At 49.0% G+C, this 24,327-nt stretch overlaps 1 protein-coding gene across 1 annotated transcript in view; it reads right to left on the bottom strand.

Moving 5' to 3' along the window:
* SLC25A48 (solute carrier family 25 member 48) overlaps positions 1-23,795 on the bottom strand; it is a 39,571-nt gene extending 15,776 nt beyond the window's left edge. Inside the window, exons 1-4 of the mRNA XM_066272532.1 lie at positions 23,598-23,795; positions 18,240-18,283; positions 13,637-13,708; positions 11,399-11,651 (exon numbers count right to left, since the gene is read on the bottom strand). Of these exons, the coding sequence (XP_066128629.1) occupies positions 11,399-11,651; positions 13,637-13,708; positions 18,240-18,283; positions 23,598-23,676 (448 nt within the window). The 5' untranslated portion in view covers positions 23,677-23,795. The remainder of the gene's footprint in view (positions 1-11,398; positions 11,652-13,636; positions 13,709-18,239; positions 18,284-23,597) is intronic.
* Between the last annotated feature and the right edge of the window lie 532 nt (positions 23,796-24,327).

The following is a 24,327-nucleotide window of genomic DNA, read 5'->3' as shown; positions in this document are numbered from 1 at the left end:
CTTGGTAGGACACCTTTTCAGCCTTTGTTTCCTCATTGTTTTAAAGGAGACAGGTCAATACTATAGCATATGCTTAAAAGCGCTGAGAGAGTGGCTTTTTAAAGTTCTCACCACATACATAACAGTACCCGTGTGAGGTGACGGACATGTTTACTAACTAGAACTTGGTGATCATTTTGCAATAGACACATATAATCAAATTATCACTTTAAGCTTACACACTGTTATATGTCAATTATATCTCAATAAAGTTGAAAAAATATATTTGTTCAAAAAAATAAAAGGAGAACAAGCTTTTGTAAATATAAATAAGGCAATATCCTATGAAGTGTTCAGCATGGTTCTAGGAACATTGTAGAGTGCAATAAATTATCCATAGATCATTACTCATACCGAGGTTAACAGGCACAAAGCAGGTGCAGCATGCACTGGCTGGAGGCTGGACATGTTCTCACTGACTCACTCCAGCTCTGGTGCCGTTGGCCCCTCAAAGTCCAGGGGCACAAGGCTGTTGTCTCCTTGTCTGACTTCAAGGGTCTCTGCCAGAAGATCACAGGTTGTCTGTAGCTCCTTCTAGGGGCACGTGTAGCCAGCAAACTGACTGTCTCTCAGATTTAATCCTTCCATCACGTCCCCCACTCCATTTTCATCTCTGATGCTCCTCTCTTCTGCTATGAACCCTTCAGCACAATTTGACATATGGGCAGAGAGACCTCCCAGTACCCGTGCAGATAAAGCAGTTCTCAACTTTTCCCTTCTTGAAGAACTAACACAACACACCCGGGAAAGAAGTCTGCTGTGACAACACACCTATCTGCCCCAGGGGTTTATTTCCCAGTATGCGCCCTCTATCGTTGGTTTTACACATGCTGGCAAAGAGGCAGAGCAGTTTCGTTATATAGTTGTACTTCCAAGTCTCCCACGCAGTTCCACCTTTATCAGAGGAAAGGGTAGCACAAAATATTCAGTTTCATGATGCCACAGTCCAAACTGGAGATTAGGGTGTGAAGTGCAACCTCTCCTTTCATGCATTCCAGAAGTAAATCAGGTTGAAGAGGAGGTTTCTATTTCCATAGGAAATGTACTTGAACAAACTAACCCTATATTTTCCTTTGGTGGGGCGGGCTGGTGGGGGCAGGGTGTGATCACAGCCATGTGTGTTAAGACGTCAGTGTGGGCAGGACACTGAGTCCCACTGACTTCTACAGCAGATCTCAGAGGAAGTGAACCACTCGGCTGGCTGCTTTTGGCGGAGGCACAGGGCCCTATGAGTTCAGAGCAAGATCAGACACTGTGGTCTCTGAAAGCCCACTGAGGGGTCATTGGATACCCCTTCCTCTCCCAAATCTACTATGACACTGCCAAGGTCATCTTGGGAAATTTTGGCACTAAACAAAAATAGATGTAATTGTCCCAACATACAAATTGCCTGGGTTATGCTCATGTCTAGGTGCAGGGATCTGACCCAGGAGTCAAAGTTTTCATGAATCAGCTAAGGGAATGATGTGGCTTCAGAAATCCCTGATGGAAAGAAGGGGTCTGATAACATTCTGCTTGTTGGAAGGTACAGATGTTGAAAGAAGTACTGGCCCAATCTCCAACTGCTCCTGTCAACAAAGAACCTGAACTGTTTCCTTTTCTTTCCAGAGTGAGCCATAAGGAAATTCTATCGCATTCTCCCACGTTTGTTACGTAAGCGATCTAGCTTTAATTGCTTGATTATCCATTTATGACTATTAACCCTTTGAGTAGTACAAACGTTCATTTATGTCCTCGTGCCTCCTGACCATCCAGAGGTCAATCGTAAAAAACTTTTTAATTTAAAAATGTAAGGCAACATTTAAAAAAGGCAAATGTATGTTCTTCTTGTTTCCATAAATTGCTTATCAAACAAACACGATTTTAAGGTAATAAAACTGGAACTGGAACTAATTTCATTTTTTGAAAAAAAACTCACTCCCAGGGGTCAGCAAGCATGAAAAAAACCTCACTACTCAAAAGGTTAAAGCAATACAGTTATCATGGTGACGTCCATCGCCCGGAACACTGACTCGAATCTGAACTGGCAGCCAGCGCCTCCTGGACACAAGGTGACACTGCAAAGCCCTTGGAGCTCCATCCAACTCCCTCATCTTCAATATTTATAAAAATACAAACAAAACAAAACAAAAAAACCTTTCACTTGGAAATAATTTCAAATTTGAAAAAAAGGGCAAAAAAAGATAAGATTGTACAAAGAATACTCTTATATACTCTTTACCCAGAGTCACCTACTGTTAACACATCATCTCACTTGTTTTCTGATTAGCAAGCGTTCCCCTCCCACCCACCCCCCACTCAAGCGTGCACACGCGGTTATACTGAGCAGATGCCAATGTCCCCATGCACAAACCTGCCTGGGCTGTGTTCATCTCCAGGTAACAGTGACCTGACCTGTAGTCAAGGTTTTCACAAGCCAGCTATGGGTATGATGTGGGCTTCAGGGGGTTACAGATTGAAGGACAGTAACTGATGGGGTCTCCTTTGTCTGCAGGTGTCAATGTTGGAAAAGCACTTGCCAACCCTTGAACCAGCCTCGTGAACAAGACCTAAACCTGTTCCTTTTTCTCCCCAAGGTAAGCAGTAAGGCAATTCTTTTGCATACACATAGATATATAATTTTATTTCCTGAACCATTGCAGGGTGAATGGTACAGACACAATGGCCCTTCACCCCTAGTTCAGAGCATGTGTCTGCTAAGAATATGGTGTCTTACATACACCACAATGCAGAGACTGGTTTCATAACCAACACTGGCCATACTGTCATCTAATGGATGGTCTATACTCAAATTCTCATTTGATCTCCTAATGACCTTCATAACCTCCTCCCCCAGCCCCCACCCCAGGGCAGAATCCAGTCTAGTAAGGTCCTGCCTTTAGCTGGCATGCCTCTTTAGCTTCCTTTAATCTGGAAACTTTCCACAACCTTTCTTTGTTTTTTATGACACTAACTTTTTTTTTAAGAGTACACTGCCGCCCTTCTTGTAAACAGAACTTTCCTTCTTTGGGGTTTGTTTGATGTTTCCTTGCTATTATATTGAGGTTATGCTTTCTTGGTCCAACCTTCTCCCTGTTCTGACCGTTTTTTTCCTTCTCTGGCCTTCTATACTTGCTTTTTATTTTTAACTGGAGTATAATTTACATTTAATAAAAGGTGTAGTTGATAGGCACCTAATAAGTAAGATCTGACATTGTCACTGTACCTTACTGAGAAAATGGCATCTGATACTTGAAACAAACTGTTATAGTCACAGCCCACTGAGGCAGAGCAAGGATTCCAAGTCCACCTCCTACTTTCTCCTGCTTTTCAAGGTAAAAAAACAACTGTGACATCAATGTGTCCCTCAGTGAGAAACAAATCTTGTAGGTGATGGCTGATGGCCGTGACGGGCCCATCTGCATCAGCAAGAGTGGTATGACCTATCCCTGTGGGACCCCAAAACAGAAAACAGCAGGAGCTGCTGCCCATTGCTCAGACCACAAGATGCTCTGTGGCTCAGCCAGGAAGGTGTAGCCTTGAGAGGTGTGGCCTGGGAGCCTGGACAGCTAGTCAGACAAGCCCTGAACCAGAGTTCTCAGTAACTAGGAGACAACCATTGTCGTTTGTGAAAAACAAACTGCGGATCCCTGAAAACTGACTTGGGAGGTTGCTGGCAAGCAGCGCTTGGAAATGTGCACAGCTGAAATCATGGACTTGCATGTCGTTCATGCAAGGGCCCTGAGGAAGGAGGCCAGGTGCTGGGTCGGTACCGCGAGTCCTCACCTAACGTCATGGACAGGCTCCTGTGGGCCGCGACTTTGAGCAAAATAACATATAATGAGACCACTTTTACCACACGCTAATAGATATAAACAAGAGTTAATTAAGTTCCTACGGCATATTTCTGATCACTAAAACAGCGCCAAACTTCTAAATAAAGAACCAGAGCACTTCTAACATGAAACATGGACAGAAATGTGAGCTATACATACATTTAAGACAGATCAGTGAAAAACAAGAAAGAGAATTCTTTTCCAGCCTGCTTCTTACAGTTCAGGGTCACGGTGGCCTGAGGCTGTTCCGGCAGCTCAGGGTGTGGCAGGACCCACCCTGGACACACACACTCTCACTCAGACCCGAACAAATTAGACACACCGATTCACCTAGCATTGGGGTGTGGGAGGAAACCTGAGGGCTCAGAGAAAACCCGCTCAGGCTCAGGAAGAACAGGCCAACTCCACACAGTGGCCCAATTGATATTTTTCACCATCATTATGATGAAATGACGTTGAATGAATGACGTTACTCGAGGCCCCGCGGTTCTCCACTCACACTGAACACTGACTCTCAGCCTGTTGTTCCTGACCCTTCAGGAGACGTGGGCTTGAGGGTGTACACATGCATGTGATGGGATTCACGTTAGGGTTATTGTCTTTTAGGGTGAAATGCATTTAGTTTCTCTAATTAGAATGTTCTAAAATGAGGGTAAGATTCTGAATCAAATTTTGCTCATGTCTTATTGTGAAGGTTTTGCCGTTGAGACTGTTTTTTTGCTGTGCTCCCTAAATCAAGAGTCTGTTACCGGTCACAGTGAGAGGTAAGGATTCTGTATCTCAAAAACTCAAATACCTGTGGTTTCTTTGTTTTTCTAAGTTCACTTCCGATCTACTCAAGCCCCTATACAAGACTGGCAAGATGTTGAAAGTCAGTGAAATGGGCCCCCACCCTGCTCCTAATTTCCCCCTTGGAGTGGAAGAGGAACTACAAAATTCCAAAAAGACCCTCTCCTCCAGACCCTGTTACTTTGTCTAGAGAGGTCCCACTCCTTAGACCACATGCTGTGGCTCTGAGCCCATTGCTCAGCATCAGTGGCCAGAACCTGGCTTGCCTCCTTCCTGGGCTAGGAGGTCGCTTTGAAGAAGGCTCTGTGGGTGGCAGGGGCTGCCAGGTCTGGCCAGTCGTAAAAGGTACCCATGCAGCCGCCTCCTAGGGGTCTTCTTACCGCAGAGGTGCTGAACCAGCTCAGACACAGGTCAGAGTCCCCACAGCTATGCCATTACAGCCTTTCTTCTGAGAACCCAGGACCAGGTGACAGCATGCCACCGGGCCCTTCTTAGGTACAAGCATGAGCAAGCTTCATTTCTTTCCCTTTCTCAGATGAGGCTGTTCAGTTTCTTCAATGGGCCATGACTCTGAAAATAGGAAAGCTCACTGTAGGAAGAACCATGAATCAGGAGCTTCTCGGTGTTATTTACTGTACAACTCGGTGCAAGGAACTCACCCACATTGGGCCTCAGTTTCCCCATCATCTACAAAGTGGAAGAATAAGTGGCCTATTCACCTCATTTGGCTTTTGTGAAAAGTATGTGAAAATGATAGCAAAGGTACTTTACTAAAATGCATGTTGTCCAAATGTTCTTTCCTCGAGGCAACTAGTTATCACTCCTAATTTTATTACCCTGTCTGGCTTTGACCCCAAATTCTGCACATGCTCGACCTGCCAACCTGAAGCAGCTGGGGCCTGCTGCCAAGTCTACTGTGGGAGATTGTGAATTCCTACATGGGGTCAAAACCAACCAACACTGCGGCAAGTCCAGAAATCAGGTCAATACTTGTTCTTGTTAACTGATTCAAAGGACAAATGGACGTGTCACCAATTACGTAAGTTCACAGCGATGTGTTCTGTTACGTGCACCTTTACTTAACTCTGGTAGCTCTATGGGGCCACAGTTTGAAAAAGATTCAAACTGTCTAGAATTCAAAGACTCCTTCAGTACTACATGGCTAAAGCCTGGAGTCTCCACAAACTTCCTCCCTCCACTTTTGGGCTGCCATTGCTCCAGCCCTCACTTCCTATTAGCAGCCCAGAGCCTACTTGAGAAAAATGCCCAGGCTGTGTGGTTCTGGCTTGTCTCCTGTTTTCTGTGCTCCTTGTCATGCTCCAAGGCTTCCCTTCAGGGAGGTTATCATTGGTCATTCCAGCCCTGCACTAGAAGAGTCTTGAAAAATCCATTGTATCCAAAGACTGCCCCTCCCCAAGACCAGCCTGCCTGGGGAGTGTTTTTCTTGGCAGTCACATACCTTTATGGTAGCGATAAAACTATGTTGCCAAAGAGACTAACTAATGTATTAAGGGCTTCTGACACCCAGTTGGGTGACCTGCCCAGACAGACACCGCTGAAGATTCCAGGAAACTGGAGAAATGGTTTGGCCCCATTTGTCAGCATGCAGCTTCTGGGGTTCAAATAGGCCTTGTGTCCTGGTGCATAGCTGGTGACCGTGCCTGCCCAGACCCACCTCTCAGCTGACCTCTCTGCTCTGACTGTCCAGACCAACATGCCTCTACCTGACATGGCCAGAGAGGAGCATCTTCTCCTCCTGAAATCTGGACCCCACTCCGTCCCCTTTATTCTCTTCAGATGATCTTGAACAGGGTAGAGCCCGGCCTTCTGAGTCAAGCCCCCTCACTCCCTTCCTCTTGCCCTCAAAATTCTCTCTCAGTGTCTCTTTCCTTCCCTCTCCCAACTTGGAAAAGAAAGCCTCTCTCTTCCACCCCTTGGTCTCTGTCCCCAGTGTCTCCCTTCTTCACTCTCCTGCCCATATGTTGGCGACAGCAGGCTCAGGACCCTGTTTCCAGGGGTTGCAGAGTGGGATGTCTTGGGCAATGCCCTGCCCTACCGTGAAACAGCTGAGTGAGCACCGACAAGTCACATAACCCGAGCCTCAGTTTCCCCACCTATAAAATAAAGAGAATGACAGTGCCTATACAGTTAGGATGGCTTATTTATGGCACGTGCATTAGTGCAGTGCACGTTGTATGGGCTCAGAATTTGTTAACTAGAGCTGTTAGTGTCCTATAGCTCTCTGCTCCTTCCCAAGCTTTTCTACTGTTTGTTTGTTGATATCCACCCTTTTCTCCTCTACAGCTCGCTTTGGCATTGGAACCTAGTGTGTCATGACTTCAACTCTCACTTCTACATCTGACATTTCAGCTGTGGTCTCAGACACCTCACACAGGTAAGCCAAGTCAGACTCACCCCGATCTCACTGCAGCCTGCCCTGCCAGCCAGGCTCCTGAGCACAGCCGGGAGCATGGACGGATCACCTCTTCCATGCCAACCATTGTCCCACACATGTCATTTGCCATATAATTCTCTGTGTAGGAGGTTCACCCAAGAGTCACCCAACTTTGAAATCCCAGGTCATTTTTAACATTTCTCTCCTGCTTGGCCTGTTGGTTCTACGTCACCAATGCCTCCTCAGTCTGCCACTTTCCTCCCTTCCCAAGTCCACAGCCCTGTGTCAGGCATTCCTGGCCTCTCACCTGGTCTGTGGCAGCAGCCTCCCAGTCCACTGACTTACCTCTGCTATTCCCGCCCCTACTGAAGACGAGCCCCACCTTCCTGCCACATGGCTCTGCTCTGGTCATTCTGGTGTCCAAGCTGCTTTACTGCCTGCTGAATAGCACCCAAGCCCATCCTCAGCCAGAGGCAGGGGCTGTGGTCTGAATCATCTGATTTACCTGCTGTGCTTGGCTTAGAGCAGGGATCTGGAAATGCTTGTGAATGAGTCAAAGAGTGAATTCGAACAAGTGTGACTATCAGCCCTCTGGGCCTGGTGAAATCACTAGGAGGGTCAGCCCAGAGTTAATGCCAAGTCCTCCTCTGAGCCCCCAAACTCTGTGCCACTCGAGTGGCATTGAGGGCTTTCTGATCTGATCTGCACATTAATTAGGCTCTTAATAAAAACACAGATCTGAAAGCTACCCGATTGGGGAGGAGTGAGTGTCATCAGCCATTGGCTATTGGCCTCCAGGATGTGAACTGGCCCAGCCAGTGGAGGCACCACAGCTCGACTCCCAGCTCAGGCCCAGCAGGGCACCCAGTGGGGCTCACGCCTCTGCAAAGTGTAATGATGACTTTAAAGAAGGGTTTCTGTACAGGTGCCTTCCCATCACGCCAATCAGACTGAGCTCAGGCCAGCTCTCCCTTGTTTGCCAAGTGGCAGAGGCCCCAGAGAAAACCTCATCAAGGAGGAAGAGTTTTATATGAGGAATAACTGTCTGGACACAGTGGTAGTCAGTGCCAGTTGGAAATTCCCTCCAAACCCCAGCAACTCTGAATGTAATTTGGTAAAACCCTTCTGTAACAATTTCACGTATGTACCAAAAATCTTAAAAATGACCATAGACTTTGACCCACTCATGAATCAGAGAACCCACACATTTAGGGAAATAATCCTAAATGAAAGCAATGCTTTATCTACAAATTTGCTGAACACAGCACTATTTTTTAAAAGAGGAAAAACTGTAAACAACTTAAATGTTCATTACTAAGATGCTTATTAAATAATGAGTTTGCTAAATTATGGCTAACACCAATTTTGTGTTTTCAATGTGGCAGGCATTGCTCTACCTTCATGTGTAATACAGTATCCCATTCCATCCCAGGTATGAAATAACTACTATTGTGCCTTCTTTGCAGATGAGTAAACTGAGGCTTGGTCATGTTAGGTAAGTTATCCAAAGTTTCTTGACCCTGGGAAAGGATGAGAAGCAGGTGGTCTAACTCTAGAAACTGAATTCTGACCATACAACATCATCCCTCTCAGTGTATCTGTGTGTCCATATTGCACATCTTTTAAAAATATTATCCATTTATTTTAAATCATTTGATATGCTATTTTAATAACATTAAAATGTTTCTGTTATAATGTTGAGCTAAAACAGGTTACGAAAGTGTCTATATGAGTACAACCTCCTAAAATACTTCATCTATGTATACAGTAAAGGAAACACATTTATGTGTCAACAGTGATAGTATTTGGGTGGATGGGCATTTTCTCCCTCTATAGTCAATGTTCTGTACTTTGTACTTTTTCAACCAGAAGTCATCACTAATAGACAATCAGGCTTTAGTCGAACTCATTGGCTTTTATATTTGCAAATCTGCCAACCAGATAACCTGAGCTCTTATCTCGACCTGACCATCCACCTGTCAATTTCCCAAAGCAGAGAAGCCAAAGAGGCATTTGGCACTTGGCTTTGAGACATGGGCGTAGTCTCTCGTGGCTCACTGTCACCACCCAGGAAGTGGACTGGCAATTCTGGGGTAAAACCACAAGCCATGAGCAATCTCACAGGCCTTGCTCAAGGCTGCTGGAAGTTTGTGCTCAGTCACCATGCGGAGCAGGCCCGGCCCAAAGCAGAGACCAGAGCATGCAGCCAGCCTCAGCCCCGCACTGTGTACTCCACATGGTGCTTTGGTTGTGTTTAACTTTGTTTTAAATTGAATTATCTAATAATTTGCCATTGAAAGACCCCACAGAAAAAAATCTAGCCTTCTACTTTTTCTTAAAGATCAGAAGACCGAGGCCATGTGGTTATAGTCAGCAGGGGCGAGGTCCTAGCCACCCCCTCAGCCCACTCCTCACAGCGCCCCCCCCCCAGATGCCAAAGCTGACACAGGTGCTTGAACTGCTGCTTTTCTAAGAGTGATCTGGACAGTAACATATGCTCTGTGTCCATGTTTCAATGCAAAGGGAAAAATGAAACAGGCTAGGAGGGCTGTGGGTGTCAAAGTGGAAGGGTCATTTTCCAGTCACCTCTACTCACTTCTGTCACCTCTCTGGTTCTGATGAGTCTGAGGTTTCTACCTCAGGCCCAGAGGGTTCCTGAGGGACAAGTACAAGGAAACCACATCCTTATTCAAATTCTGGAGAGATTCCTGGCAGAAATCATGGCCTGGTGATAGTGCCAGTCTCCCTGCTCCATCCCCAGTGGTGATTCTGCTCAGCGCCTGTCATCACTGAGCCTCTCCCAGCAGCTGGGTGGCAGCCAAGGAGAGCAGACTGTGCAGAGGATGGAGCCAAACTCACCAGTTATTAGAGGCCTTGCCCATAAGAGATGATCAGAGATGACCCGTCACCAGGGCAGGTCTGTTCTTCTTATCCTGCAATGACCTTCTGAAGCCTCCGAGGCACCTTCCCCCATCCCTAGCTCAGGATGTCTTATATACCCATGTTTCTTCTCTGTCTCTGAACCTCTCCTGCATGTGCGGTCTCTGGCTCTCTCACGAATGGGGCACTCCCATATGTATGTGTGTATTAAATTTGATTATTTTTCTCTTGCTAAAAAAAAGGCAAGAAAGTTCGCCAATTAATTTTCTTCCAAATATGCCAGGCTTTCTGAAGGAAGACATTACTTGAGAAACATCTTCCCTGGTGTCCAGGCTGGGTGTCTGGGTGTACGCCCTACACACACACACACACACACACACACACACATGCATGCACACATACACACATGCCAAAAACAAGGTGTGCAAGCTGTGAAGGAGGCTGGGATGCCCCCAGGAGCTAAGGAGCCTCATCGCCAAGACTCTTCCAACATCTGGCCCCCAAAGAGTTTTAAGATGTATGGAGAAATTTGCTCTGCACCCGAGACTAACACAAGCCTTTCTGAAGTCGACAGGACAGGGCAGAAGGCCAGCCTGGGGACGGGATGCCTGGCTTCTAAGCCTGCTCACATGGCCCTTTGTTGCCCTACATCTCAGCTTCCACCTCTGGGGTGGGGCCAGCGAGGCCAGCCTCAAACCTGCCTTGGAGGTACAATCCTTTGATCAAACAAACACTATCAAGACCCGCTCAGTGTGTCGAGTGGATAGAGGCAAGGATCCTCCTGCTCTGTGTCTCCCTGGGTGACCCCAGAGCTGTGCTCTGTGACCCTCTGGATGAGCCGGCACAGGTGTTGCCCTGCATGGACCCTGGGGCACTGAGCATCCAGCAGTTGCGACCCACCCCCTCAGGGCAACCAGGTCCCAGGCCCTCCATGTGCCCCCGTGGGGAGCATCGGCATCACACTCAGAGGTGCGCAGGCCAGCCCTGGACACCCTTCCGGCTGGGCAGGGAGAGCAAGCTGAATCAGGTGCCTGGGGGCCCGAGCCAGCTCCTGGAGCTCCGTCCACTGGGCACAGCTGAGCCCCAGCCTTTGCAGAAACAGGGGTCACACCCAGAAGGCTGTCAGAGAGGATGTCTTATCCACGTGACAGCCACAATGGGATACCTGAGGTGACTGGATCATGGATCCTGACCTTCCATTATGGAAGAAGAATGAGAGCATGTGCCTCACAGAATGGTTATAAAGACGGATTAAGAGAATGCAAGCAGAGCTCTTAGCAGGTGCCTGGCATGTAGTAAATACTGAACCAAGAGAGTTACCCCCTAGATAAAGTAACGATAATTACACACTATTAATAATGACACGACCATGTCAATGCCCTGCTCTATAAAAAGGATGTTAACAAGAGCACCCCAGATCCGGCGAATCAGGAGGGGGGTCACAGGTGCCCAGACGCCAGTCCCCTCCCGGGCCTCTTACTTTCCCGAAATGGCTGTGTTTGCATCTGCAGGCGGATCTTGATGAGGTCCACGGGGGTGCCCAGTCCGATGGACACCACACCGGCCACCATGCTGGCCAGGAGCAGGTCCGAGAGGGGTGGGCCAGCCTCGGGCTCCCTGCCCTGGTGCCAGCTGAGGAATCTCTGCGTGTTACTGAAGACCCCAAACACCACCGAGTTGTAGACGGCGACGCTGGCCAGGGGGAAGGACATGCCCTTGAAGAAGCCGAACACCTGTGGGGAATCCCGGGGGAGGAAGTGTGAGAAGTGTAGGCAGGTGCCAAGCTCCCAACACTGTCCTGGGCACAGCCCCTGCCCTCCCGCAGCCTGCAGGCTGGTGGGGAGATGGCACAAGAATAAACTGATGTGCCAGTGAAGAGGACAAAAGAGGACGCTGACATGGAAGCAGGCTGGGCACTGAGAGTGTGCCTGCCCTGGGGAAGGACTGCTTCTGTGCGGTCTTGCTGGCGAGAGGGGTGTCGGGCCTGGGACCCATATTGGACTCTGGAATGCAGGGCTCTCAGGCTGGGCCGAGGGGAGCCTGTGGAGCCCAGGTGGCTAATGGGCTAGCCAAGCATCACATACACCCTTCTCCTCTGCTACTCCAACCAAAGTGTTCCCCAGCACTTGCCATGTGCCAGGCCCTGGGGAACAGCAATAAGAAAGAAAAGCCTTCCCTGATTTTAGTCTGGAGGCGGCAGAGGGGAGGGGTGAGCCTGGATGGTCAAATTAAAATATAATGTGCTAAGCTTATGGTGAGGGGCAAAGGGAAGGGTCCTATAGCTCCCCTAAGGACAACCGGGCCAGCCTGTGGATGGGTGCCCCCGAGCATGGGTGTTTTTTGGAAGTATAGCTTGAGGAAGGAGCCTCCGGGGAAACAGCATGGGGCAGCTCTGCCTACACACCAGACACAGGAGGCTGAGGAGAGGGTGCTGAGGCTGAGGGCAGGTCCTTTCCACACTCAGTGAGCACCACAGAGGCTCTGCTGAGATCGGACAACTTCTCAGGGCTGCACGCTTGAGCCCCACGCTGGAGGTGAACCAGCTGCTGTACCAACCCCGGGCTACACGCAAACCCTGCTCCTCTGGAATTGCTCACATGCACCGTATTTGCCAGAGATAGACACCTCACATGTGCATGTTCGCACACATGTGCAACACACACACACACACACATACACACACACACCCTCTGCTTCAGCCTCTTCCTTGGGTGACCTGGAACATGCCTAAGCCCTGAGCTGCTGTGTCCCCGCAGAAACCTCGGAGCTGGGACACTGGCTGGCAGACACTGTGGGGAACGTGTGCCAGCAAGGGAGAAGCACCAGCTGTTTTTCAGGGCACCGAGGAATCGCACACTCCTGGAACAGCGAGTGCCAGGTTGGCAGCACTCGTCCGGTTTTAAAGAAGCCAATCAGAGAGAACAGCACCCTGACACAAGACACGCTGCGTCTGAGGAGGAACTCCAGGTGCGGGCGGAGGCCCCCAAGCTCCGGGGCGCCTCCCATACGGACAGTGCAGAAATGGGACCACATTTCCTGTGACTCAAGGAAAAGCTTTGGATTGCCATGGGGCTAACACCTGACCATTGCTTTAAATCAACAGATCACGTCAACCTAAATGTTAACATCTACTTTAAATTCCCCAAAAGGGGCCTTAGAAAGTCTCCCTAAAGCACACGGTAATTCTCAAGAAGGGTACCTGATGCATCGTCTATAAAATATTTATATTATTCAGGTTTTCCTGTTTGCAAAGAAAAACCTTGGGTCCTGTGGTCACAAGTGATCTGTGGTACAGTCAGCTGTGGGCGAGTGGCATCAGAGCACCTGGCCCCAGCTGCTGCACCCAGAAACAGGGAGCCTGTGGGCACACGGTACTGCCACTCACTCGGTTTTAAAAACATGACAGGTTAGCCTGTTTTTTGCAGGAATTTTCCACACTGTGGTTCTAAATTCCTCAGAATTTCTCCAGAGAGGTTACCTAAGATCATCTCTTTTCCTCCAATAACAACACTCTAGGTGTCAGGGTTAGGGCTAGGGAATGCAAGATACTTAAGGTGTGATGTGAGATGATCAGGGACAACTGAGCCAGATGGGATGAGCGGGATGAGCGGGACAAACGGGCCTCCCACTCGCATGCTGGCGGGGTGCAGTGGCTGCAGACCCTAGACCCACATGGGCTTTGCCTATGGCTCTGCCCGCCCGCCCAAGGGGTACTTACACTCTCCTTCCTGTACACCATGCGGATGCAGCTGAGGGTGCTCCCATAGCCGACGCCGGCCTGCAGGCGAGTCTGTGGAGAGAGGCGAGGGTGTGAGGCCCAGACAGAGGTGTCCCGCACCCTCACTGCCCCCAAGATGCTGAGGCTCTAGCACTGAGGCCCTGCCCAAAGTGACCCAGGCAGGAAGGAGGTCTGGGTTTCAGTCCTGGGCAGGCTGGCCCTCTGTCTTTTACTGCAATGCCTCCCTCAATGTCCCAGTCAGACCTTCCTGGAGGCAGCAGGAGTCTGATCCCTGCCTCTTGAGTACGAAATGGCAATGGGTGGCATGCCTCTGTCCCATCTTCTGTCTGACACTCTGCCTTCCTAAATATTCCCAGTGTGGCCTGCTCATCGCACATGGCCTGGTCTCCTTAGGGCCTCCTGCTTCCCCCTCTCTTTGATATGTCACACTCATCTTTGACAGTCTGATGAACTGCATCACTTCTGCTTAAAGCTCTCCAGTGGCCTCCTATCAACTTAGAATATATCCCACAGTCCTACTAGCATCCAGGAGGCCCCGGGAGAGGCCTGGACCCGCCTCTCACCAGACCCTGGCCCCACCCCCACCCCGGCCTCCACCTCAGTGCCGCACACGCATGTTCCCTGGAGCATCGGCTCTTCCTGCCTCCAGAACTTTCTACCTCTGTTCTTTCCCCCCAGACACTTCTCCAGCACCTGCTTGTCTTTTTGGTCTGAGCTTAGAGGCTGCAATGGTGTCATCTGTTTGCCTATTTACTTAGGGCTTCTCTGGGTGCCCCCCCGCTGGGGTAGGGCCCCTTCTACTTCCCTCTCATCCCTGAAGCCAAGTGGGGACCTTGCACATGACCCCTTTGTACTGTCTGGATGGTGAAGATATGGTGTCCTCTCATGGAGGCTGGCTGTGATTGCTGGGGCATCGTGAGGGCACAGAGGGTCTGAGGAAGCCCACAGGAGTGCCCAGGGTACCCTTTACCCTGGTCTCAGAGGGTTCTGCTTCTTTTAAGATGTGTGGCCTATAGTTCTCCATCAGAACACTTCCTTAGCACCCAAACATGCTGTGCCTGGTAGGAGGGAACTGTGAGAACCACCAAGGAGAAGACCCAGGCCCTGCCCCGAACCTGAACCTGGGCCCTGTAGGGCTCTGAGGCCCAGGTGCAGACTAACACTTCACACCAGCAGCCTGAGCTCAGCCTGTAGAGGAGTGAAGGGACCCTGGAAGAACGTAAGTCATAGACGTAAAGGGCTCTTAGGTGGGAATCATGCGTCGTGTTTTGCTACATTAAGCTTTTCTTCATTTTCCAACTTTCTTACAATAAGCATTGATTACTTGGATTATTTTTAGCTTACATAATTTTTTTAAAATTTAAGTACAAAACTAATATAGGAATACAGTCTTTTAATAAAATATATATTTAAAAACATTATACATAAAGCTAAATTCTCCTTTGGCTCACCCCTCTCTCTCTCCCACCCGTGAGTGAATAACCACGGCTAACAGCGTGCTGAAGAGTGCAGGGGCACTCATCTCAGTGGTTTTATACAGCCAGCCAGCCAGAGGAAACACGTAGCGCTCCTACAGGTATGGTGCATAAATGACACTATTCATAAATATGACTTTCATAATCAGAAAAATGTGTTTATTGATCCACTCAACCAATATTTATCGAGTGCCTGCTTCAGAACAGTCACTGTTCCAGTCTCAGGGAATTTAGCAATAGAGAAAACAAACCCCCTGCCCTCATGGAACTTAAAGCAGCTGGGATTGGAAAAGATAGTCAATAAAAAGTAATTCCCAGGTAAATATATACATCAGATGGCAAGCGCCACAGGGAAAAATGAACCAGGCTCAGAAGGGCCAGTGGGGAAGAGGCCCTGGAGCTTGAGCAAGGTGAGGCCTGGGCCACCACGTCTTCTGGTTATGCAGAACCACAGAGGTCTAGCTTGTGCTGGGGCACACCTGACCAGGGCATGGCCAGGGGCCAGGGCAGGCCAGAAAGCAGGCCTCACTCTGCTCCCTTTAAGGCTGGCCCGAGGCTGACTGCTCTGCCCACTGGCCCCAACCTTCAGGGCTGGCCCTGGTTACTGAATCTACAAAATGTCTGAGCCCCGAGAGGGATCAAGTTCTCACTAAGAAGGCTGAGTGGTCAAGTCACTCAAGCAAACAGTACATGAGGGCACATAACCCAACAGCCAAACCCAGGTCACAGCCACAGAGCAAAGGTCTGCCAGCCGGTGGAGTCCTTGGGAGGCTGCCACTGAGGCCAGCAGCACAGCTCAAGCCTCAGGGTCTCCAATTACAACAGGAGCATTTAATGTGCACCAATGGCATACTTGGGGGAGTTACTGGGCATCTTACAGAACTCATCTCACTGAATCCCGCAAATGCTATGAGGCCTGGATGCTATTTCAGTTTTACAGATGAAGAAAGCTGATCTCCCTGTTGCTGCTGTAACAAGTGACCTAGTGGCTTAAAATAACAGTTTTTTCTCTTATACTTTACTTGCTGGTCTAAAGGCAACCAAGCCCTGATTAGAAATCCTGCATCAGGCATGAACCCTAATGCACCTGCTGTGCCAGGATCCAGGCCAGATAAGAGTCCTGCTTCTGCCCCACTGTCACTAAGTAGCCAGTGGCTGGGTCTTTCACCTGTGACAGGCAGCTACAGACAGGGAAAGGAAACTCTGGCCCAACTCAGCAGCCCAGGCTGGTCCTGCTAGCTTGGCTCTCCCATGGGCCAGCTCCAGGACCACAGACACATCCCAGCCAGTGTACATGTTCATTGGGACAAGAAAGGCCCACACATTGCTCTGTCCTTGGTGTCATAGTGATAATCCTCATGACAGCCCCATTGGGGAGGTGCTCTTTGACGATTTTACAAATGAGGACTCCAAGGCTCAGGGAGAGTAAATGCTGGGCCCTGGAGAGTGGGTGGGGGTGGGTGGGTGGGGGGCTGGGCTTCAGGTTATTCTCACTCTTGACGTTCTTGCCCGGAACTTTCCTTTGTTATTTTTCTTAAAAAATATATTTTTAGATTTTACTTATGCATTTGAGAGAGAGAGAGAGAAGGGGGAAGGAACAGGAAGCATTAACTCCCATATGTGCCTTGGGTTGCCTGGGCCTTTCTTAGTAGACAGGGACTCTATAGAAAAGGGACAGAGGGAGGGGAGGAAGGAAAAAGAGGAAAGGGAGAGAAGGAGGGAGGGAGGGAGGGAGGGAGGGAGGGGAAGAGGGAGGGAGGAGGTTCCCTTCAGAAGGAACAGACTGGAGATGAGGAGGAGAGCTCCAGTCTTTTCAGGTGACACGTGGCCAGGCCCAGGGTGGCCAGACACAGCTGTGCAAAGGGGTAGTGGCTCCAGCAAGGTACACAGCCCTGGCTGCTGGGGGAGAGGGAAGGACGCTGTCCCAGGGAGACACGCTCACCCGCAGGGCAGGATTTGCACTTGCTCTGTCCTCTGAGGCCTTGCCATCCCCATGGTGCCCGCTGTGTCCAATATGCAGTTGATGTGTGAGCAAAATGTAAGGCCCATATGGGAGACACCAGGAGCCAGGAAATATCTTCAACTCTTTAAGACAAGTATTCTGACCTCCCCATCAGAAGGAGAGCAGGCCTGGGTTCTGCCCCGGGGGTGGGGGGCACTGTCACGCAAGGAGGATGGGGAGAAAGGAGATGGCAGCAGCCATGTGAGAAGAGCCTGCAAGGTTCCTCCTCGTGCCATCCAGGCAGAGCTTTTTATCAGATCTAGATGTCACTCTGTGACTGTGCTCTCAGGGCAAGGCTCTGAGTCCTGGTCGCCACTGGAGACAGGCGGCAGTGGTGGGAGTAGAGTCAAAGAAGACTCCTTTGTAGTGTCTCACTCCTTGATGCCTTAACTTGTGTGACCTGAGGCGAGGCCCTTCCCCTTTCGGAGCCAGCTTCTACATCTGTAGACCGAGGGGCTTGAACCCCATGCCAGATGGCCCTGCTGGCTCATAGTCCTCACACCACAAGAGCGCCCTCAACTTATAATGGCTTCTCATTCCCCACCCAGGTCCAGAGGCCTGTCTGACCCCCAGGGCTTCCGAGGATTGAGTGCTGACCCCCTCCCTGCCCCCGGACTCAGACCTGCAGCTGCTGTCAGAAGCCTGGTGTGTCATGCTGGTCTTTCCCAAGTAGGTCCACGAAGTGCTCCATCTCAGTGCCTTTGCCCATGCTGTTCTGTGCCTAACATATCTTTCCCAATCTCTTGAAACCCAGCCTTACATTTTGGGCTCAGATGCCAAGTCGCACCTGGAGCCTTTCCTGGCTCTTTAGTTCGGCAGGGCCTTATAGGACACTCCCCAGTGCCTTCCTCACCCCTCCTCCTGCCACCGCCCCACAGTTCACGGGAACCTGCAGGCAGAAATGAGACATTCGCCAAAACAAAGTCAGTGCCAAGTAAGAAGGGCAGAGCCATTCCAAACCAGACCTCCTGGCACCACATCCCATGGTACACAGAGAACCTGCCTGGGCTGGAGACTCTGGAGACCAGATACAGTGGGCACAGAACTGCAGGCTGACTCACTGCAGTCTCCTTCCCAAGAAGTCGTGACAAACGAGGCTACATACCTTGACCGTGTCCAGAGGGTATCCAACAATGACACTGGCTGCACCTGTGGATTGAAGAAGAACACCTGGTCATTCAGTCCCTGGACTCCTAGCTTGCACTTGTGGGCCCCTGGAACAAGATGGAGGGCTCAGGCACTTACTTACATTCACTTCTTCAGTCAATACCTGGTCACCAGAGAGGACCTGCAATGTGCTAGGTAGGCACTGGTTGTGGCTTGGAGGAAGGCAGAGACAGTGGACTAAAACCTGGGCTCTGTGTCAAGAAACAAGCACCCCCTCAAAAAATTGTGGTGAAGGTGTTGGGACAACCAGGTATTTACATATGAAAGAATAAAATTAGAACCTTTTCCTCATACCATATTAAAAGATTAACTCAAGCCTGACCAGGTGGTGATGCAGTGGATAGAGCATCACACTGGGATGCAGAGGACCCAGGTTCGAAACCCCAAGGTTGCTGGCTTGAGCAACCAGCTTGAATGCGGGGTCACTGGCTTGAGTGTGGGATCATAGACATGACCCCATGGTCACTGGCTTGAGCCCAAAGATTGCTGGCTTGAAGACCAAGGTCACTGGCTAGAGCAAGGGGTCATTTGCTCTGCTGCAGCCCCCCCCCCTCCTCGGTCAAGGCACATATGAGAAAGAAATCAAGGAACAACTAAGGAGCTGCAATAAGAATTGATGCTTGTCATGTCTCCCCTTCCTGTCTGTTTGTCCCTATCTATCCCTCTCTCTGTCTCTCTTTCTGTCTCTGTCACCCACACACACAAAAAATCAATTCAAAATACAACAAAGACCGAAGTAGAAACACTAAAACTATAAAAACCATATACTAAAACACAGGGGAAAATCTTTATGACTTTAGATTTGCAATAGATTCTTAGCTATGACATCAAAAGCATAAGTAACAAAGAAAAAATAGATAAGTTGAACATCATAAAAATGTTAAACTTTTGTGTATACAAGGATACTATCAAGAAAGTGAAGTCAACCTACAGAATGGGGGGAAATATTTCCAAATCATATATTTGGTAAGAACCTAGTATCCAGAATACATAAAGAACTCTTACACCCTAAAAAAGATTTTTTTTTAATATAGGCAAAGAATTTTAATAGACACATCTCCAGAGAAGATATGCAAATGGCTAACAAGTATATGAAAGATGCTCAACATCACTAGTCATTAGGGAAATGCAGATCAGAACTACAGTGAGACTCCCCTTCACACCCACCAGGACAGCTATAATATAAGAGAGGAAAATAAGGATTGACGATGATATGGAGAAACTGGAACTCTCATGCATTGCTGATGAAAAGATAAAATGGTGCAGCCTGTGGAAAACACTTTGGCAGTTCCTCAAAAAGTTGAGCATTGAATTTACTGTACAACCCAGAAACTCCACTCCTAGGTAAGTGTCCAAAAGAAATGAAAACAGGTACTCTCACAAGTATCTGCACATGCATGCTCATAGCAGCGCTATCCACAATGGCTGGAAGGTGGAAACAGCCCAACTAATTGCCCTTCACTGGAGGAATGGATAAACAAAATGTGTCCTATCCATACAATGGAACATCATTCGACACAACCAGGAATGAAGTGCTGATACAGGCTACAGTGTAGACTAGGGGTAGTCATCCTTTTTATACCTTCCGCCCACTTTTGTATCTCTGTTAGTAGTAAAATTTTCTAACTGCCCACCGGTTCCACAGTAATGGTAATTTATAAAGTAGGGAAGTAACTTTACCTTATAAAATTTATAAAGCAGAGTTACAGCAAGTTAAAGTATATAATAATAATTACTTACCAAGTACTTTATGTCGGATTTTCGCTAAATTTGGCAAAATAAATCTTTATAAAACAACTTAGTATAGTTAAATCTATCCTTTTATTATACTTTGGTTGCTCCGCTACCGCCCACCATGAAAGCTGGAACGCCCACTAGTGGGCAGTAGGGACCAGGTTGACTACCACTGGTGTAGATGAATGTTGAAAACAATATGTCAATGAAATGGGCCAGAATAAAGGTCACATATTGTATGATTCCACTCAAATTTTTTCCAGAATAGGTAAATCCACAGAGACAGAAAGCAGATTAGTGACTGCCAGGCCTTAGGGGGAGAGAAAATAGGAGTGACTGCATGGGTCCAGGAACTTCTTTGGGAATGAGGAAAATATTTTGGAACTAGATAGAGGTGGTAGTTGCACAACACTGTGATGTACTAAATGCCACTGAATTGCACACTTTAAAATGGTTAATTTTGTGTTATATGAATTTCGTCTCAGAAAAAAAGGGGGAAGTGTGGAGAGAAAACCTAGAAACTTTACAGTTACCTGCAGGTTACTTAACTTTCTTATACCTCACATTTAGAATAATATTAGCACCCACCTCACAGCTCCATTGGAAGAGTAAAATGAGGTAATGAAGGGAAAGTAGTACCAGCAGAGAGCCTGGCATTTATAGGACATTTAAAAATAGATGCTATTGATTTTTTTCCCTTCTTTTTTTTTGGTGAAAGAAAAGGGAGATAGTGAGGCAGACTCCTACTTACACCCTGGCCGGGATCCACCCAGAAATCCCCATCTAGGGCTGATGCTCAAATCAACTGAGCTAGTTTTAACACCTGAGGCTGAAATGCTCATACCAACCAAGCTATCCTCAGGGCCCACGGCCGATGCTCGAACCACTTGAGCCAGTGGCTTCAGGAGAGGAAGAGGGAGAGAAGGAGAAGAGGGAGAGAAGCAGATGGTCACTTCTCATGTGTGCCTTAACCAGGAATTGAACCCAGGATGTCCATATGCTGGGCTGACACTACTCTATCCATTGAGCCACCAGCCAGGACCAACTTTTTTTTCTTTTTTTTTTAGAAAGCCCCTTTGAAAAGGTGATGTATACTCTGGGTTTTTTCATAGAGAAATGGCTATCCACACAGAGTCACAAGACCTGAACCATTTTGCAGGGGAGAAAGCCACCTAGAAGCCACATAGGTTAGTAAGCCCTTGTTGCAGAAGTCAGTGACTGTAAGATTGAAACAGGAGACATTCTTATAAGACAAATTCGCCAAGACTGTACTGAGGAAGAAAGTGTCACTGCTAGCAAATGTCTCTGCTCACCAGGTAAGGCAGGTAAGGGGTCTTGAAATATTAGATATTTACAGGGGAAGAAAAACCAGCTAATCCCAGAGCAAATGGTTCCCTGGTCTGGCACCTCCATACCCCTCTCAGCCTCTCCTTCCCAGAGAATGGGACAGAGGCAGAAAGGTGACAGGCAGCAGGGAGCTGGCCTATTCATTTCACATGAACGAAGGAGCCTGGTCCTCAGACTCCAGCTGCTTCCCCCCAGGAGTGTACCTTTCACTGTGGGCATCCCTCAGCCTGGGCAGCAGCCCAGATCCAGCCTTGGGCCAGTCTCTCCCCACTCACTTAGACCACCCATCTGAAAGCAGGGGATGCGAGGTGGGAAATCAGAGTATCGGGGCACTGGTTTCTAGACCCTAGGAACTTCACAGACTAGTAAAATTTCAAACAAAATGTGAGGGATGTAACGGTGAAATTTTATCATGCAAGGTCATTATGAAAAACAAAACAAAACAGCTATAGATGACTACAGGGGTTAACGTGGCCCTGGTACCAGACTACTTGAGTCGGAACCCCAGTGCTCATGCCACATGCATGGCCTTAGACAAGTTACTCAGTTTCTCTGTGTGTTCATTTCCTCATCTGTCAAATGGGGATGTAATAATAGTAGCTACCTCATTGGAACTATAAAGAAATATACATAAACAGACACAAGAGACCACACATTTTATGGTTCCATTTATAGAAAATGTCCAGAAAGTAGATTAGTAGCTGCCCAGAGGGAGAAGGAGGGGGTGGGATTTAACCATAAATGGGCATAAGGATCTTACTGGGGGATGAAAATGTTCCAGAACTAATTTATGGTAATGATTTCACAATTCGGTAAAGTTACCAAAAATCATTGAATTGTACACTTGAAATGGGTGAATTTTATGATACGTTAAGTAACCTTAATAAATTTGTTTTTAAAATATACTCAGATCACTTAAACAGCACTTGGTACCTACTAAGTAATCACTGTTACTACACTCATCACCATTTCATATCAGGAAAAAAAACATGTTAACATCAACAAAGTACAGACAATCACAGAATAAAGGGCAACCCACTACTTGCTGTGTGCACTAGGGAGGTAAACCCACCTTGGATGGAGTGGACCCCCAGGAGCTCCAGTGTCATCAGAAACTTTGAGCTCCTCTGACAGGCTTAACCTCCAGGGGTGGTCTCAAAACAAGCCACCCACAGCTTTACTGGAGTTCATCTGGCTGCTTAAGGAAACAGCAGAGGGAAAGCTCCCTTTTGGAATAGAGGAAGGGTAGTCCAAAGAGGGCCTGGATAGGCACGGCGGGCCTCCAGGTGCAGCCCCCTGAATGGGAAAGTTAGGAGAGGCAGGTCTCAGCCAAACGCAACAGAGCCTGTGTCAACAGAATCCCTCCCCACCCCCACCCCACCGCGTGAAAGGAACCACCTAGGCTCAGGACAGTGAGAAGCAGGTGCCCTACAGCCCTCTGTAGGGGACAAAAGTGCACTCCTGCTAGGAGTACTCCCATCTGTATCTGTGAAGAAGAGGGAGAGACCTATCAGGAATTCCCAAGAAGAAGGGAGAGAAGGAAATGGATGCCACTCCTGATAAAGCAAACCCATCTCAGACCCAGCAGAGAGAGGCTCCTGAAGCGTAGGAAGGGACCATAGGGCCAGAAGGAGGGTCCTGGCCGTTGACAGCGGCTGAAGATGGAAAAGGGTCCTACTATCCGCTCCGTCCAGTCGGGGCGCTTCCTAGAACTAGCCTGATCACGATGTCGGGCTTCCCATCCCGCGCCCAGGGCCAGCGGCCAAGCGCCACCTCACCCACGAGTTCCTGCGAGCCATGTCTCCAAATTCAGGTGCGCACTCGGTCACCAAAGGGTGTGTACGCGTCCAGAAGCTCAATTGGCGGCTGGCTTGGACCAGCGGCTGAGTAAGTCCTTACCAGACCAAGCTCCGTGGATCTTAACTTGCAGGCAAATCGGGAGCTCAGGTGAACCTCTGCGAGGCTCGCGGAGTTTACGAGAGCAGCAGAAGGGGAACCGCAAGACCCCAGGCGCCCGGTGCTCAGATCTCCCCGCAGCAGGTGGCGCGCGGGGCTCCGGTGGGAAGCGCGGGCCCAGAGTGCCCAGCCCTGAGCTCGGGGTGTAAATGCGGCCCACGCGGTGCCCAGCCCGCCTTTCTTTCTGTCTCTCGGACCCAAGGGATTTCCTGAAAACATACCCACTTCTGGGGGTCCCTCCCATCCAAGGTGGGTTTACCTCCAATCCAGCCCGCCGCAAAGTCTTCCAGCTGGAAGCTGCCCATGGCGCGCCCGCCGGGGGCCGGATCGGTGCCCATTCAGCCTGTGCGGGGCGTGGTCCGCGGGAGGGGCGCGCGAGGGAGGACCGCCAGAATCCCGGAGGGCACGCAGGTCCGACGCCCAGCCCAGTCTCCAGTCCCGCGCCGCGCTGACAGCACGCCCCCAGCGGACCTTAAAGGGGCAGCAGGCAGGCGCGACGGTGCGCCGGGCGCCACCGCACACCCCAGACTGAGAGATGCCAGGGACACCGCGGAAGTTCCCTGAGCCCAACCTGCCGTCCACCACTCCCTTGTCAACCGCAGAACATCGCCTTGAGGCGAGAGTGCCCGCCAGGGCCTGTAATTATTCACATTGCGTCCCACTCTGGAAATGATTTCAGGGACATTTTTGCGAAGTTCATTACAAGAGGGAGGGAAAGATGTTTTATCTAAGGTCGGGAAGTAGATTCTTTACCTGTGATGACACATCCTCTTTAAGCTAAAACAGTGCTGAAACAATTCTAACTAAATGGCCAACTAAACCAGTTCTTCCTTCTCTGAGAAGCGGATTGGAAGCCACGGACAATTTCTCTATAAAATATACAGGATACACAGTTTTCTATGCCATTTTAGAGGTTAGGGACTCTACTCACCACAGATCCCCACAGCCCCCAAGTTTTAGAATCCTTTCTATCCATGAAAAACTGAAAT

The sequence above is a fragment of the Saccopteryx bilineata genome, chromosome 4 (genome assembly GCF_036850765.1).
Source record: "Saccopteryx bilineata isolate mSacBil1 chromosome 4, mSacBil1_pri_phased_curated, whole genome shotgun sequence".
Taxonomy (NCBI): Eukaryota; Metazoa; Chordata; class Mammalia; order Chiroptera; family Emballonuridae; genus Saccopteryx; species Saccopteryx bilineata.
The sequence above is the reverse complement of the archived record's forward strand: the minus strand, read 5'-3'. Positions and strand labels throughout refer to the sequence as shown.